General features: G+C 41.9%; 1 protein-coding gene across 1 annotated transcript in view; it reads right to left on the bottom strand.

The window, feature by feature from the left end:
- TTN (titin) overlaps nt 1-17,309 on the bottom strand; it is a 285,365-nt gene that overhangs the window by 30,285 nt on the left and 237,771 nt on the right. The window contains exon 280 of the mRNA XM_081002634.1: nt 109-17,211. Within this exon, the coding sequence (XP_080858760.1) occupies nt 109-17,211 (17,103 nt within the window). The remainder of the gene's footprint in view (nt 1-108; nt 17,212-17,309) is intronic.

The raw sequence follows: 17,309 nt of genomic DNA, 5'->3' as shown, positions 1-17,309 counted from the left end.
TACACATTAAGACTAAAGTCCTGTAAACAATTAGTGTGCATGTGTATGCATGGGTAGATAGTCATGCACTCACATGCATATATAATTAACATATTTTAAAGAACAAACCTGTTATTTTCACTCCATCCTTTGTTTCAGTTGGGACTCCAACACCAAACTCATTTTCTCCAGAGACTCTGAAGTAATAAATTCCACCTTCTTGCAGACTGGTAACTTTGTAGGAAAGACGATGGCAATTGTTGGTTACAGTGACCCAAGCTTTCTTGCTTGCTTCTCGTTTTTCAATATAATAGTTCTTCACAGGAGCACCTCCATCGTTCTCAGGAGCTTCCCAAGATAACACGGCTGATTCTTTTGTGACATCTTTTACAACGATATTAGACGGAGGTCCCGGTGAGTCAAGCACTTTGACAACTAATGTCAAAGTAGCTGTGCTTACAATATTTTGCAATGTTAGTGTATACTTTCCAGAGTCATTCCTTGTTGCTTTTTCAACAGTAATTGAGGTGCGGTTATCTGAAGTATCAATACTTGCTCGAGTACGAAGGTCAGTATCTGGCTTGCTCCACATTACATTAGGGATAGGCTTTCCTCTGAAAGGTACAGTCATTGTAAATGAGGCACCAGCTTTCACGACTAAAGTCTTTCTCATTTCATTGTCAATATCAAATGCAGGCTCTTCTTCCCTTTCTTTTGCCACCTGAGGTTCTGAAACATCACTTGGCTCACTAGTGCCAACCTTGTTGATAGACCTTACTCTGAAAACATATTCAGCTCCTGATGTAAGACCGATTACAGTGTATTCTGTACCTCTTAAGCTTTGAATAGCAGTTGACCAATCAGTTTCACTGGTTAGCTTGTATTCAACTGTGTATCCAGTAACAGGAGCACCACCATCAAATAATGGCTTTGTCCATCCAATTGTTATATGTGACCTTGTAGAGTCCACAATCTTAGGCCTAGATGGAGGTGATGGAAGGAAAACAGGATCTTCTGCTTTAATGAGTGGTGAAGTATCACTAGGAAGACTAAGACCTGCAGCGTTTTCTGCAAATACCCGATATTCATATTCACATCCTTGCCGAAGGCCTGAAGATTTTACCCTTAGATCAAAAACGGGCTTTTTGTTCACACGTATCCACCTCAGGCTGTTTTTCTCACGCCTTTCAATCACATATCCAGAAATTTCATTACCTCCATCACTGTCAGGTCTTGCCCAGCAAATAGTCATGGACTCCTTTGTCACACTAGTAATCTCTAAAGATGTAGGTGGGCTTGGAACAGTAAATGGATCAAGGGCCTTGACAGCTTCACTTTCCAAAGGTTCACCAACACCATACTTGTTAACCCCCATCACTCTGAAGATGTATTCATTTCCTCTAAGTAGTTTTGTCACTTTGCAGGATGTTGTTGGATGCTCTGCTTCACAAAGAGTCCATGCAATTCTACTGGTCTCACGCTTTTCCACAATATAATAGTCAATCTCTGCACCTCCATTTTCTTGAGGCGGTCCCCATGACAGATGACATTTTTCAGCAGTAAGTCCTTTGATTTCTAGTGGGGCTGCTGGTGGACCAGGTCTATCAAGTACTTTGCAATTGACAGCCAATGATCTAACTCCAGCAACATTTTGTAATGTTAGCACATATTGCCCTGAATCACGTCGAATGCAGTCTTTGACAGTTATTGCAGTAGTGCTGTCAGTTGAAACAATTTCAACTCTTGCTTTCTCTTCAATGTCTTTGCCATCCTTTGTCCATGAAACTACTGGTAAGGGTCGCCCTGCAATATCGGCATTGATTTTCAAGATCTCTCCAGCTTTAACAACAACAACATCCCTGAATTTGACATCCATCATAATTCTTGGAGCCTCAACATCATCCTTTACAGTCACTGGCCCAGTTGATTCAGATGGCTCACTAAATAGTCCAGCAGCATTCCTTGCAATTACATGGAATTCATATCGCTGGTCTTCAGTAAGTCCTGTTACATCAAAGAAAGTTTCTTGCACATTGGTGAAGTTGCACTTCAGCCAACGACCATCTGGTAACTCTTTCCGCTCTATAATATAGCCTGTGATCTTAGCACCACCATCATATTCTGGTTTGGTCCATTTGAGTGAGACACATGTTCTTGTAATGTTAGTCACTTCTGGTTGGCCAGGAGGATCACATGGGTCCCTTGCAGCAACAGGCTCACATGATTTGCTACATTTACCTATTCCTACAATGTTTTCTGCATACACACGATATTCATACATTAGTCCTTCATCAAGGCCTGTGACCTTCATCTGTGTGTCACTTATAAGGGTTTTATTTACTTTAGTCCAAAGGATGCTGCTTCTTTCTTTACGCTCAAGGTGATAACCAAGTACTCTGCTACCTCCGTCATTAACTGGCTCTTGCCAGGTTACAACCATGAAGGCTTTAGTTGCGTGTGTTACTCGGGGAGTACCAGGTGGTCCAGGAAGACTAAATGGATACTCTGCAACAACAGGTGCAGTTTCAACGAAGGTGCTCCTGCCATAGCGATTTTCTGCAGAAACACGGAATTGATACTCTGATCCTGTGGTTAAGCGAATTATTTTTATCGAAGTTCGTGCAACTGCCGCAGACACTATACTCCATGTTGTAGTAGTTGTTTCTCTCTTCTCCACAATATAATTATTAATTTGACATCCACCATCATACTCCGGGGGTTTCCAAGATATGGTTACATTATCATTGCTGACATTGTCAATATGCAATGCTGTTGGAGGTCCTGGCTTGTCCAGTACAATTACAGTAATGGAAGCTGTTGTAGAGCCAGCACTGTTTGAAACATTTAATTCATAACTCCCTACATCTTCTTTCAATGCTTCCTTGATTGTTAGTGAGGTTGATGTCTTTGATGTGTGGACATTTACCCTTGTTGTCTCCCTTAAAGGCAGTCCATCCTTCTTCCAGCTAACTGATGGAACTGGCCTTCCTCTGATGGGCACATCAATCTTAAGATCTTCACCAGCTTTAACACTGAAAGTATTGAAAAGGAGCTCAACTGAAGGCTGGATTTCAATATCCTTCGCAACTACTGGAACCCCAAGCTGTCTTGGATCACTCTTCCCTTTTTCGTTGACAGCACATACTCGGAAAGTGTATTCTTCTCCCATACTTAATCCTGATACTGTTGCTTCTAATGTTTTAACTTGTGTGCAGGTGCTCCATTTTTCACTTCCTTTAGTTTGCATTTCTACTACATAGCCAGTTATTTTACTGCCACCATCACTCTCAGGTTTCTCCCATTTAATAGTAGCAGTGTGGCGTGTAACATCAACAAGGGTAACTTTTCCAGGTGGATAGGGTGGTTCAGAAGCCTTAACTGGTTCAGTTGTTTCTGCTGGCAAACCAACTCCATATTCATTTGCCGCCAAGACACGGAAGTAGTAACTACATCCTTCCTGTAGCTGATCAATTCTGAAGACATTCTTGGCACAGTTATTTGTAATAGTGGCATATGCCTTTCTTGTGGTTTCTCGTTTTTCAATGATGTAATTTGTAATTTTAGCACCACCATCAATAAGTGGGGGCTCCCAAGCTAATGTCACTGAATCTTTCTTCACTTCTCTGATGTTCAAGTTCACAGGTGCACTTGGTGTATCAAGCACTCTCACGTTAACAAAAGCAGATTTTTTGCCACTATTGTTTTCTAAGGTCAGGTTATATCTACCACTGTCAAATCTGTTTACATTATCAATGACCAACATTGTATATGAACTGGTAGCCTCAATCTGGGCTCTGTCGCTCAGAGTGCCTTCTGCTTTCTCCCACTTTACTTCTGGCTCTGGCCTCCCTTTGATAGTGACAAACAATCGCAATGTGCCACTAGCACGTACGGTGACAACTTTTCTGAGATCTGCATCAAGTTCAATTTCAGGAGGTTCAATTTTTTCAGCAGCAACAACACTACCAGGTATAGTTGCTGGTTCTCCAACTCCTTCAGAGTTCATAGCACAGATGCGGAAATTATACTCACTATTCTCTTTAAGTTTTTCTACTGTGAATTGCTTTCCTTGTAAACCTGATGGAGGTGTGCAAGTTGTCCATTCATCAGCAGTAGCTTCTTTAAATTCCACAATGTATCCTTTAACAGGTGCACCACCATCGTAAATGGGCTTGTTCCATGCAAGGGACACAGATGATCTGGAGGTATCTGTCACCTTCGGATTGCTTGGAGGGCCTGGTGGATACACTGCATCACAGGCTCGATAGAAAACTGATGGTTCACTAGGTTCACCAACACCAGCAGCATTTTCAGCAGAAACCCTAAATTCATAGAAATGGCCATCTGTAAGTCCAGTTACTCTGAGTCTTAAGTCTGTTAGTCTCTTCTTATTGCACTTGGTCCACCGAATACCATCTTTGTCTCGCTTTTCTAGTATGTACCCTTCAATTTCAGCACCACCATTATCCTCTGGACGACCCCAGGTTACAATCATAGAATCTTTTGTGATTGCAGAAACTTCAGGTATTGAAGGAGGGCCTGGAGGTTTGTATGGATTACATGCCAACACAGGCTCGGATTCCAGTGGTTCACCAATTCCATATTTGTTGACAGCCATTACACGGAAAATGTACTCATTGTTTGGAAGAAGCCTGGTTACTTTGTGGTTCAGAGCTTGCACATCAGATGCCACTTGTGTCCATGAAAGTCGACTTGTCTCTCTCTTTTCTATAATATAATGTGAAATGTTAGAGCCACCATCGTGTAAAGGTGGTCCCCATGCCAGATAACACTTTTCTGCAGTCACACCTGTAACTTTCAAAGGCCCTTCCGGAGGTCCAGGTCTGTCAAGTACTTTTACAGTGATTGGTATAGACTTTGTGCCACCAACATTGCTCAGTTTAAGTGTATAAATGCCTCCATCCACTCTGATGCAATCTTTGACTGTGAGGGTTGTTCTCTCAATGGTAGACTTAATTTCCATTCTTGCAGTTGCTCCTTCAAATTCTTTTCCATCTTTCGACCATATAATATCAGGAATGGGTTTGCCATGGATGTCAGCCTCAAGAGCAAATGTTTCTCCAGCATGAACAACAATGACATCTTTGTATTTTGGATCCAGTGAAGCTCTTGGAGCTTCAATTTCATCTCTGGCAATAATTGGTCCTGTGCTTTCAGATGGTTCACTTATGCTACCAGCTGCATTTCTTGCAATTACTCTGAATTCATATCGTTGGTCTTCCACAAGACCAGTTACTGTGAACTCTGTTTCTGTTACATTTGTAAAACTGGCTTTCATCCAACGACCTTCAGGAAGTTCTCTCTTTTCCACAACATATCCAGTTATTCTGCTGCCACCATCATATTCAGGTTTTTTCCATTTTAATGTTATATAATTTCTTGTAATAACAATGGCATCTGGACGGCCAGGTGGATCACAAGCATCTCGAGCAACATACAGTTCAGATGATTTGCTAACCTTACCTATGCCAACAATATTTTCAGCGGCAACTCTGAACTCATATTCAAGACCTTCCTCAAGGCCATCTGATTTATATTTTGTGTCCTGAATGAGGGCCTTATTCAATTTTGTCCAAAGAATGCTGTTTTTATCTTTACGTTCTAGATGATAACCAAGAACTTTGCTTCCTCCATCATTAACTGGTTCATTCCATTGTACTATCATATGATCTTTGGTAGCGATGCTGACAAATGGTGTTCCTGGTGGACCTGGTTCTTTGTAGGGATATTGAACAAGAACTGGCTTAGAATCCAGTGCGGTGCTCTTTCCGTATCGGTTTTCAGCACTAATTCTAAACTGATATTCACTACCCGTTTTAAGGTTTGTTACTTTAATAGTTGTTCTTGCAACAGTCGCTGAGACCATCTGCCAGGTAGTGGTAGTAGTGTCACGCTTCTCTACAATGTAATTGGATATTTGACAGCCACCTGTGTATGCTGGTGGTTCCCATGACAGAACAACAAAATTCGAGCTAACTTCATCAAAGCGGACAGGTCCTTGTGGTGGGCCAGGCTTCTCTAGCACAATTATATTAAGATGTTCTGCTGCTGTGCCTGCAGTGTTGGTTACTGTCACAGTATATTTACCGAAATCATCCTTGTTGCTTTCTTTAATATACAAAGTAGTTGATGTAGGTGTATCTTCAACATGTAACCTGGTTGTCTGTCTTAGAGGCTGACCATCTTTTTCCCATGTGATAGTAGGCTTTGGTCGAGCTATAAAGGGTATTTCTACTTTAAGGTCTTCTCCAGCTTGGACAGTGTATGTATTGAACATTAGTTTGATATTTGGCTGAATGGTCAGATCTTTGGCAATCACAGGAACTGCCAGTGGTCTAGGGTCACTCTTGCCTTTTTCATTGTATGCCATGACACGGAATTGATATTCGTGTCCAGAACTCAAACCAGACACAACTGCATTACAGACTTTGGTTTCAGTAACAACACTCCATTTATCAGTTCCTTTTGGCTGCATTTCAACAACGTACCCCACAATTCTGCTACCTCCATCATGTTCAGGCTTTTCCCACATAAATGATGCGCTTCTCTGAGTCACATCAGTGAGAGTCACTTTTCCTGGAGGCAAAGGTGGTTCTGAAGCTTTTGAGGCATCTGCAGTTTCAACTGGAACACCAATTCCATATTCATTTTCAGCCATTACTCTGAAATAATAAATTGCCCCTTCAATAAGGTTATCAACTCTAAAACTTGTTTTGCTGCACTTTGTGCTCACATTTGCATATGCTTTTCTGGTTGATTCGCGTTTATCAATCACATAGTTCTTTATCTTTGCCCCACCATCATTAGCTGGAGGCTCCCACGTCAGTACAGCATAATTTTTCCTTATTTCTTTGACTACTAAATTTTGCGGTGGTCCCGGTGTGTCAAGTACTTTAACTGTGACAAATGCAGACTTAGAGCCACTGCTGTTCTCCAGTTTAAGGATATATTTTCCAGCATCATTTCTGTCACAGTAATCAATGGATAACTGTGTGTAATTCAGGCCCTTTTCAATTTGAACCTTATCTGTAAATTCTCCTTCTTCTCGAGACCACATGATTTCAGGAGTTGGGCGTCCTTTGAAAGGTATGTTTATCCTGACAGATCCACCAGCTCTAACCACAATTCCCTTCCTTAATTCTGAGTCAATATCAAGTTCAGGTGGCTCAAGTTTATCTTCTGGTTTAACTGTGCCAGGAACTGCTGCAGCTTCACCTACTCCAATTTTGTTAAGAGCACAAACTCTAAGTTTGTATTCTTGATGTTCAATGAGTTTCTTGATCTCAAAGCGATTGACTCTCAGACCAGTCTGTGGGGTAACTATTGTCCATTCTTCTTCATCCACTTTGCAGATTTCTACAATATATCCCAGGATTTCACTGCCGCCATCATAAATAGGCTTACCCCATGCTACTGTAATTGAATTCTTGGTAGTATCCACAGCATGGGCATTAGTGGGTGGGCCAGGTTTGAACATAGGGTCACATGCTTTCCAAAAGGGAGTGATTTGGCTTGGCTCACCAACTCCAGCAGCATTTTCAGCAGATACTCTAAATTCATACTCATGATCTTCTGCTAATCCTGTGACTCTTAATCGCAGGTCTGTAATTCGGCGTTTGTTACATTTCACCCATCTGATACCAGCTCTGTCCCTTTTTTCGACAATGTAGTTAACTATTTCACTGCCACCATCACTATCTGGACGATGCCAGCAGACGGTCATGGAATCCTTTGTAACGTTGGTTACTTCAATGGATTTTGGTGGACCAGGAACAACAAATGGATTTTTCATTAATACTGGAGCAGACTCCAGAGGCTCCCCAACTCCATATTTATTAACTGCCATTATGCGGAAGATATACTCATTTCCTTCCAGAAGTTTTGTTACTTTCAGCATTGTGGCTACAGCATCTGAAGCAACAACTGTCCACGCAAGGCGACTTGTTTCTCTCTTCTCAATTATGTAGTGAGAAATGTCACTGCCACCATCATGGATCGGTTGCGCCCATGTTAAGGAACACTTGTCAGCAGTAACTCCAGAAACTTGAATACTCTCTGGAGGTCCTGGTCTGTCCAGTACTTTTACTGTTATTGGTACTGATTTTGTTCCTGCAACATTAGAGGCCTGCAAAATATATTGCCCACCATCAACACGTATGGCATCTTTAACAGTAATCAAGGCCTTAAAGTCTGTATTCCTTACTTCACATCGGGCAGTATCTTCAAGTACTTTATCTCCTTTCAACCACAGAATAGTGGGAATTGGCTTCCCATGGACATCAGCCTCAAGTTTGAATGTTTCTCCAGCGTTTACAACAATTGCATCTTTGTATTTGGGATCCATGGATATTCTTGGAAGCTCAACTTCATCTTTTGCTGTTATCGGTCCTGTACTATCAGATGGCTTGCTTACTGCTCCAGCGGCGTTCCTTGCAATGACTCTAAATTCATATCGTTGGTCTTCAGTAAGGCCTGTTACAGTAAACTGAGTTTCAGTTATATTGGTGAAACTTGCTTTCATCCAACGACCTTCAGGCAAATCACGTTTCTCTACTACGTAGCCTGTAATTTTGCTGCCACCATCATATTCTGGCTTTGTCCATTGCAGAGTAATTGAACTTCTTTTAACAATAATAGCTTCAGGGCATCCTGGAGGATCACAAGGGTCACGCGCTACGTAACACTCAGAAGCTTTGCTTGCTTTGCCAACACCAACAATATTTTCTGCAGCTACTCTAAATTCATATTCAATGCCTTCTTCAAGGTTAGATGTTTTGTAATGTGTGTCTTGAATAACTGTCTTGTTTACCTTTGTCCACAAAATGCTGTTTCTTTCCTTTCTTTCAAGATGATAACCTAAAATTTTACTTCCACCATCATTTACTGGTTCATGCCATTGCACAACCATAGAGTCCTTTGTAACTGTTGTCACAAAAGGTGTGCCAGGAGGACCTGGTTCTTTATAGGGATACTGAGCAACAACCGTGTCAGACTCCAGGGCAAAGCTCTGCCCGTATCTATTTTCAGCAAATATTCTAAACTGATATTCTGATCCAGTTTTGAGCTTCATCACCTTGAGAGTGGTTCTTGCAACGGTAGCTGAAACTGTTTCCCATACAGTGGTGGTTGTATCTCTCTTATGAACAATGTAGTTAGTGATTTGGCAGCCACCTGTATATACTGGAGGGTTCCATGATAATGTAATACTTTCAGCACTAATTTCATCAAATTTAACAGGGCCTTTTGGAGGATCAGGCTTGTCTAGCGTTATAATTTCAACAGCTGCAGATTTCTGTCCAACAACATTAGCAACTGCAATTTCATACGCCCCGCTGTCTTCTTTGGTGACCTCTTTAATACTCAGCACAGTAAGTTTAGGTGAATCGATGACATTAACTCTAGTTGTCTGTTTTAATGGCATGCCATCTTTGGTCCAAGTAATAGTAGGTGTAGGTCGACCAGATATTGGTATTTCCACCTTTAGGTCTTGTCCCACTTGTATACTGTAACTGTGGAATGCTGGTCGTACATCTGGTTCAATAACTAAATCTTTGGCTGTTATTGGAACAGCAAGGGACCGTGGATCACTCCTACCCTTTTCATTTACAGCCATTACCCTGAAGAGATAATCTTGTCCTTGAGATAAGTTAGTAACAAGTGCTTCAAGAACTTTCACACGCGTACATTCTGACCATTTTTCGCTGCCCTTAACTTGCATTTCCACTATGTATTGCAAAATTTTGCTTCCGCCATCATGTTCAGGCTTAGCCCAGCTTAATGAAACGCTGTTTCTTGTCACATCGTCCACTGTTATCTTTCCTGGAGGTTGAGGAACTTCAGCAACTTTAACTGGGTCACTTGTTTCTGCAGGCAGGCCAATTCCAAATTCATTCTCTGCACAAACTCTGAAGTAATAATAGCAGCCCTCCTGAAGTTGAGCCACTTTCCACGATGTCTTGTGGCAGTTTGTTACAACAGCAGCATAGGCTTTCCTTGTGGCTTCACGTTTTTCTATTATATAATTTTTAATTTTAGCTCCACCGTCTATCGAAGGAGGCTCCCAGGCAAGTGATACTGAGTCTTTGGTGATTTCCTTAATTTTCAGGTTCACTGGGGGGCCTGGGGTATCTAGGACTCTTACACTGACGAAGGCAGACTTAGTTCCACCACTGTTTTCTAAAGTAAGAGTGTATTTTCCAGAATCAAATCTGTTAACGTTGTCGAGAACCAGCGAGGTAAAGCTGCTAGTGCTGTCAATAACAGCTGCCTCTCTGATGTCACCATCCACCTTGCTCCATTTTACTTCGGGTGTTGGGCGTCCTCTGATTGGAACAAATAATCTTAAGGAGCCACCAGCTCTTACATTGATAACCTTCCTCAGTTCCAAGTCAAGATCAAGGTCTGGAGCTTCCAGCTTTTCTTCGACCACAATAGTTCCAGGAACATCGGCATGCTCTCCTACTCCTGCTTTGTTAACAGCACAAATGCGGAATTTATATTCATGCTTCTCCTGCAATTTTTCTACTTCCATATTTGTTTTCTTAATTCCAGTTGGTGGTGTACAAATTGCCCAGTCCCCAACACTCACATCACATTTTTCAACAATGTATCCTTGGATTTCTGAGCCACCATCATAGATTGGCTTACTCCAGGAGAGAAAAACTGAAGATCTTGTAACATCTATTGCTTTAGGATTGTTGGGAGGACCTGGTTTGTATATAGGGTCACAAGCCTTATGATAAACAGAAGGTAGGCTTGGCTCACTGAGGCCAGCTGCATTTTCAGCCGAGACTCTGTATTCATAATTATGATTTTCTATAAGTCCAGTAACTCTGTATCGAAGTTCACTTATCAAACGCTTGTTACATCTTGTCCACCGAATGCCTTCTTTATCACGTTTTTCTAGTACATAACCCAAAATTTCACTGCCACCATCAGAGGGTGGTCTTTCCCATACTACAATCATAGAATCCTTGGTAACAGCCGAGACCTCTGGGGCTTTTGGTGGAAGTGGCACTACAAATGGATTTTTAGCCATTACAGGCTCAGATTCAAGAGGCTCCCCAACCCCATATTTGTTTACAGCCATGATGCGGAAGATATATTCGTTGCCTTCCAAAAGTTTAGTAACTTTGTAACTAAGGGTTTGTACATTGCCATCAACTAAAGTCCAGACTAAGCGGCTTGTTTCTCTTCTTTCAATTACATAATGTGAAATGTCACTACCACCATCTTGCAATGGGGGTTTCCATGCCAGGTAACACTTTTCAGCAGTAACTCCTGTTACAACAACCGGACCTTCAGGTGGGCCAGGTTTGTCAAGAACCTTAACATGAACGGAAGCTGTCTTTTCACCTGCAGCATTCTTGGCCAGCAATACATAATGCCCACTGTCAACGCGAATGGCTTCTTTGACGCTTAGGCTTGTGGCAAAGTCTGTGGTTTTTATATCCAAGCGTGCAGTATTCACTAGTTCCTTGTCGCCTTTTAGCCACTGAATAGAAGGCAGCGGCTTACCGTGAACGTCTGCGTCAATCTTGAACGATTCACCAGCATGCAGTACAAGGGTTTCTTTAAATTTGGGGTCCATACTTATGCGAGGTGGCTCTACTTCATCTCTTGCTGTGACTGCCCCCGAGCTTTCAGATGGCTCACTGAAAACGCCTGCAGCATTGCGCGCAATGACACGGAACTCATACCTTTGATCTTCAACTAGGCCAGTTACTGCAAACTGGGTCTCAATAACATTCGTAAAGCTTGCTTTCATCCAGCGGCCTTCAGGTAGCTCCTTCTTCTCAACTATGTAGCCGGTGATCTTGCTTCCGCCATCATATGCTGGTTTCTTCCACTGAAGAGTAACAGAGTTCCTTGTGACGATGATAGGCTCTGGACGACCAGGAGGATCACAAGGATCATAAGCTTTGTAGCATTCTGAACCTTTACTTGCTTTTCCGATACCAACTATATTTTCTGCATAAACTCTGAATTCATATTCAAGGCCTTCCTCAAGTCCAGTTGTTTTAAAGTTAGTGTCAGGAATTGCCGCTTTGTTCAATTTAACCCAGAGTATGCTGTTTCTTTCCTTGCGCTCCAAATGATAACCAATAATCTTGCTGCCACCATCATTGACTGGTTCATTCCAGTGTACAACCATACTATCCCTGGAGACTTTTGGTACAAAAGGAGTTCCAGGAGGCCCAGGTAGTTTGTATGGATACTGGGCTACCACAGACTCTGATGTGAGATATGTACTCTTTCCATATCTGTTTTCAGCAGCAATTCTGAATTGATATTCACTTCCAGTCTTTAATCTAGCTGCTTTTAGAGTTGTTCGGGCAACGGTAGCTGAAACAATCTGCCAAGCAGTAGTGGAGGTGTCTCGTTTTTCCACAATATAATTGTTGATAGAACTGCCACCATCATATTTGGGTGGTCCCCAGGAAATGGTAATATTGTCTGCAGTTACGTCTTCAATCTTCACTGGTCCAGTTGGAGGTCCTGGCTTGTCAAGGACAACAATGTTAAGAATTTCAGTAGCTTCCCCAGCAGAGTTAGAAAGTTTTACTAAATATTGTCCAACATCTTCTCTACATGCTTCTTTTATTGTTAGCAAAGTGTTGTTGTCTGTATTTTCTTCGTTTACTCTAGTAGTTTGTCTTAGTGGCACATCATCTTTGAGCCACGTTACAGATGGCTTGGGTCGACCAACAAATGGAACATCAACCTTTAAGTCTTCACCTGCTAGTACACTGAAGGTAGTGAATAACAGTTTGAAGGCTGGTGGTATCACAAGATCTTTCGCAATAACTGGTACACTCAATTGTCGAGGATCACTGATTCCTTTTTCATTCTGAGCTGAAACACGGAAAGAATATTCTTCACCCTGGATCAGTCCAGTTATAACAGCTTCAGTAACTTTTACGGTAGTGCATGTGGCCCATTTCTCACTGCCTTTGCTTTGCATTTCTACAATGTAGCCCAAAATTCTGCTTCCTCCATCATGTTCAGGTTTCTCCCAAGACAAAGATACACTCTTTCGTGTCACATCTAATATAGTTATTTTTCCTGGAGGAAGAGGCCTTTCAGATGCCTTAATAGAGTCTGATGTTTCAACAGGAAGCCCTATTCCATATTCATTTTCAGCTAGAACTCTGAAATAATAGTTGCAACCTTCCTGTAGATTGTCCACTTTCCAGCTGGTCTTATGGCAATTGGCCATAACTGTTGAATATGCTTTTCTTGTTGCCTCACGTTTTTCAATAATATAATTTTTAATTTTAGAGCCACCATCTATGAGGGGAGGGTCCCACGTGAGAGTCACAGATGACTTTGTAACCTCTTTTATCTTCAGATTCTGTGGGGCGCCAGGTGTATCAAGAACCCTTACAATTACAAATGCTGATTTACTGCCTGAGCTGTTTTCTACAGTCAGTATATATTTGCCACTGTCAAATCTATTCACATTTCCAACTGTAAGTAGTGTATAAGAGCTTGTGGATTCAATAGCGGCTTTGTCTAAAGACTCTCCATGTTCTCTTGACCATTTCACTTCAGGCGCTGGTCTTCCTTTAATTGGGACGAAGAGTCTTAAAGTACAGCAAGCTCTGAGGGTCACAACTTTACGTAGGTCTGCATCAAGTTCAATCTCAGGAGGCAGTACCCTTTCTTCAGCTTTTGGTGTCCCAGGAACAAGAGCAGGTTCTCCAATGCCTTCAGAGTTCATAGCATATATTCTGATTTTATATTCCTGGTTTTCTTTTAGATTAGTGATGGTAAAGGAAGTCGCCTTCAGCCCTGCTGGTGGAGTTACAATTTTCCACTCATCTTCATCAGGTAATGCTGTTTCAACCATGTAGCCTGTGATTTCTGAGCCACCATCATATATTGGCTTATTCCAAGCAATTGTAATTGAGGACTTGCTTGTGTCTAATACACGTGGGTTACCTGGTGGACCTGGCTTAAATACAGTATCAGCAGCTTTGTAGAATGGACTGCTTAGACTTGGTTCACTTACACCAGCAGCGTTTTCAGCTTTCACTCGGTATTCATATTCATGACCTTCTGTGAGTCCAGATACTTTATAGCGCAAATCTGTGACAACCCGCTTGTTACATTTCACCCAGCGTAGTCCAGCCCTGTCACGACGTTCTACAATATAATTGATTATAGGGCTTCCACCATCAGAATCAGGGTGTCCCCAGCACACAATCATAGAATCTTTGGTTGCAGCTGTAACTTCAGGTGTCTTCGGTGGATCAGGTACTACATAAGGATTTACTGCAAGAACAGGCTCTGATTCCAGGGCTTCGCCAAGGCCATATTTGTTAACAGCCATAACACGGAAGATATATTCATTGCCTTTCAATAGCTTTGTGACCTTTAATTTTGTTACTGGAACTTCTGTGGCTACAGTTGTCCATGCCAATCTGCTAGTCTCACGTTTCTCAACAACATAATGGTCAATACTTGCGCCTCCATCATCCAAAGGTGGTAACCATGACAGGACACATTTTTCTATGGTAACATCAGACACAGCCAAAGGCCCTTCTGGAGGACCAGGTCTGTCTAGTACTTTGACATTGAAAATATGTTTTGCAAAGCCACCTGGATTGGAGGCTGTAAGTGTGTAGGCACCTCCATCTCTTCTTATAGAGTCCTTATTATGAAGAACAGTTGAGAAATCAGCTATTTTAATTTCTAATTTTGCCGTGTCTTCAAGCTCCTTTCCTTCTTTCGTCCATGTCAGAGTTGGTGGAGGGCGACCTGAAACGTCAGCTTCAAGTTTGAAAATTTCGCCTGCTTTTAATATCAAAGTGTCTTTGTATTTAGCATCAACCATGATCCTTGGTGCTTCAATCTCATCTCTGCACGTTATTGCATCTGATGGTTCGGATGGGTGGCTAACAGCACCAGCCGCATTTCTAGCAATCACACGGAATTCATAAGCAGCATCTTCTGTGAGACCACTAACAGTGAACTCAGTTTCTAGTATATTGCCGAAGTTAGCCTTTAGCCATCGGCCATTAGGAAGATCTCTTTTCTCAACTGTATAGCCAGTTATCTTAAAACCTCCATTATATTCAGGTTTTTTCCACTTAAGTGCTACTGCATGTCTTGTAATATTGAGAGGAACTGGCTTCCCAGGAGGATCAATAGGGTCCAGGGCCAATGCTGGCTCAGATGGCTTGCTTGGTTTACTCTTGCCTGCCATATTTTCTGCTATGACTCGGAATTCATAGGCAAGGCCAGATGTAAGACCACTTGATTTGAAGGTATTTACTGATATCAAAGCTTTACTTACGGTCTGCCAAAGAATGCTATTTCGTTCTTTTTGCTCAACGTGATATCCCAAAATGGGGCTTCCTCCATCTGTCAAAGGCTCATGCCAGCTAATGCTAATTGCATCTTTTGTGACTGCAATCACTTGAGGAGTGCCTGGAGGACCAGGAACTTTAAAAGGATAGTTAGCAATTACATTCTCTGAACTGATAGATGGTCCTGAACCATATCTGTTCTGAGCTTTAACACGGAATTGGTACTCTGTCCCAGTAGTGAGGCGAGCAGCTTTAAAAGTAGTACGTATAACAGTAGTTGCTAACTCAGCCCATGCAGTACTGTCGGTTTTACGCATTTCTACAACATAGTTACTTATTGGTACCCCTCCATCATTCAGTGGAGGTTCCCATGAGAAGGTGACATAGTCAGATGAAACTTCTTCAAATTTGATTGGCCCTGTGGGAGGTCCAGGAACATCATGCACCTGTATAGTTATAACATCGCTAACTTCACCAACAATATTTTTAGCTGAGATTGGGTATCTGCCGCTATCGTTTCTAGTGCATTCATTAATGGTCAAGATGGCTGCAGAAGCAGTATGTTCAAAGTTTACTCTTTGAGTTTGTTTAATTAACTGGTCTTCTTTTTTCCAAGTAATAGTTGGCCTTGGGCGACCAAGCACAGGTATTTCAACTTTGATATTGTCACCAGCTCTGGCAATTACTGTTTTCTGGTAAATGCCACGCAAATCAAATTCTGGAAGCATCATTTGCTCTTTAACGACAACTGGTCTGCTTTCTCTTGGATCACTTCTTCCAGCACTATTAACTGCCATAACCTGGAAAGTATATTCTTCATTTTCAGTCAGATTCTTTACCACACATTCTAATGCTTTCACAGTTGTGATATGTGTCCACTGAGTTGAACCTTTTTTCTGGGCTTCAATAACATAGCCAGTAATCTTGCTACCACCATCATGTTCGGGCTTTGGCCAAGCAAGGCTGACTGTCTTCCTTGTGATATCCATGATATTAAGGCTCTCTGGTGGTGATGGCGCCTCTGACGCTCTTACAGGTTCAGCAGTTTCGGCAGGTTCACCAATTCCAAATTCGTTTTCAGCAAATACTCTGAAGTAATATTCACACCCTTCAGCCAAATTAGGAATCCTAAGTGAACATTTTGGGCACTTTGTTGTGATGGTTGAATATGCCTTTCGTGTTGACTCACGTTTTTCAACTATATAATTTGTTATGCGTGAACCACCATCAATTAGAGGCATATCCCATTGTAGGGTGATGGTATCTTTAGATATGTCTCTGGGCTTGAGATTTATTGGTGGCCCTGGTGTATCCAAGACTTTTACATTTACAAAACCAGTCTTCTTGCCAGCAGCATTTTCAAGGGTCATGACATACTTTCCTGCATCATATCTAGTGCATTCTGTGACAATGAGAAGTGTGAAAGAGTCTGTATTTTCAATACTGGCACGTCCTTTAAGTGAAATATCATCCTTGGTCCATGTGATTTCAGGAACTGGGCGCCCTTTAATTGGAACAAATACCCGAATGGTCAGTCCAGCTCTAACAACAAGAGTTTTCCTCAGCTCGGCGTCTAATTCAAAATCAGGAGCTACTTCACGTTCCCTGATTTCAACATCTTTTATCGTTGCTGGTTCACCAGCGCCAGCAGCATTGAGGGCAATAATTCTAAAATTGTATTTGGCTCCTGGCTGGAGATTAGCAACCACAAATTCTGTGATTCTTAGAGCAGTCCCCGTGGTATCTTTCACCCATGTGTCTTCTCCTTCTTTTTGATGCTCCACAATATAGCCGATTATATCAAGTCCGCCATCATAGTGAGGTTTACCCCATGCTAGGCTAGCAGTTGTCTTTGTTGTATCAGTTACTCGTGGGTTGGAAGGAGGTCCCGGTGGATCTATAAATAATGAAAAAAGGCAACACATTTTATTTGATTGGAATCCTTATAGATAATCATGCTATAAAGGGACCCCCCCCCCCAAAGTATAGAAATCA

The sequence above is a fragment of the Podarcis pityusensis genome (assembly GCF_964106645.2).
Source record: "Podarcis pityusensis genome assembly, chromosome: 1".
In the NCBI taxonomy this organism is placed as follows: domain Eukaryota; kingdom Metazoa; phylum Chordata; class Lepidosauria; order Squamata; family Lacertidae; genus Podarcis; species Podarcis pityusensis.
The sequence above is the reverse complement of the archived record's forward strand: the minus strand, read 5'-3'. Positions and strand labels throughout refer to the sequence as shown.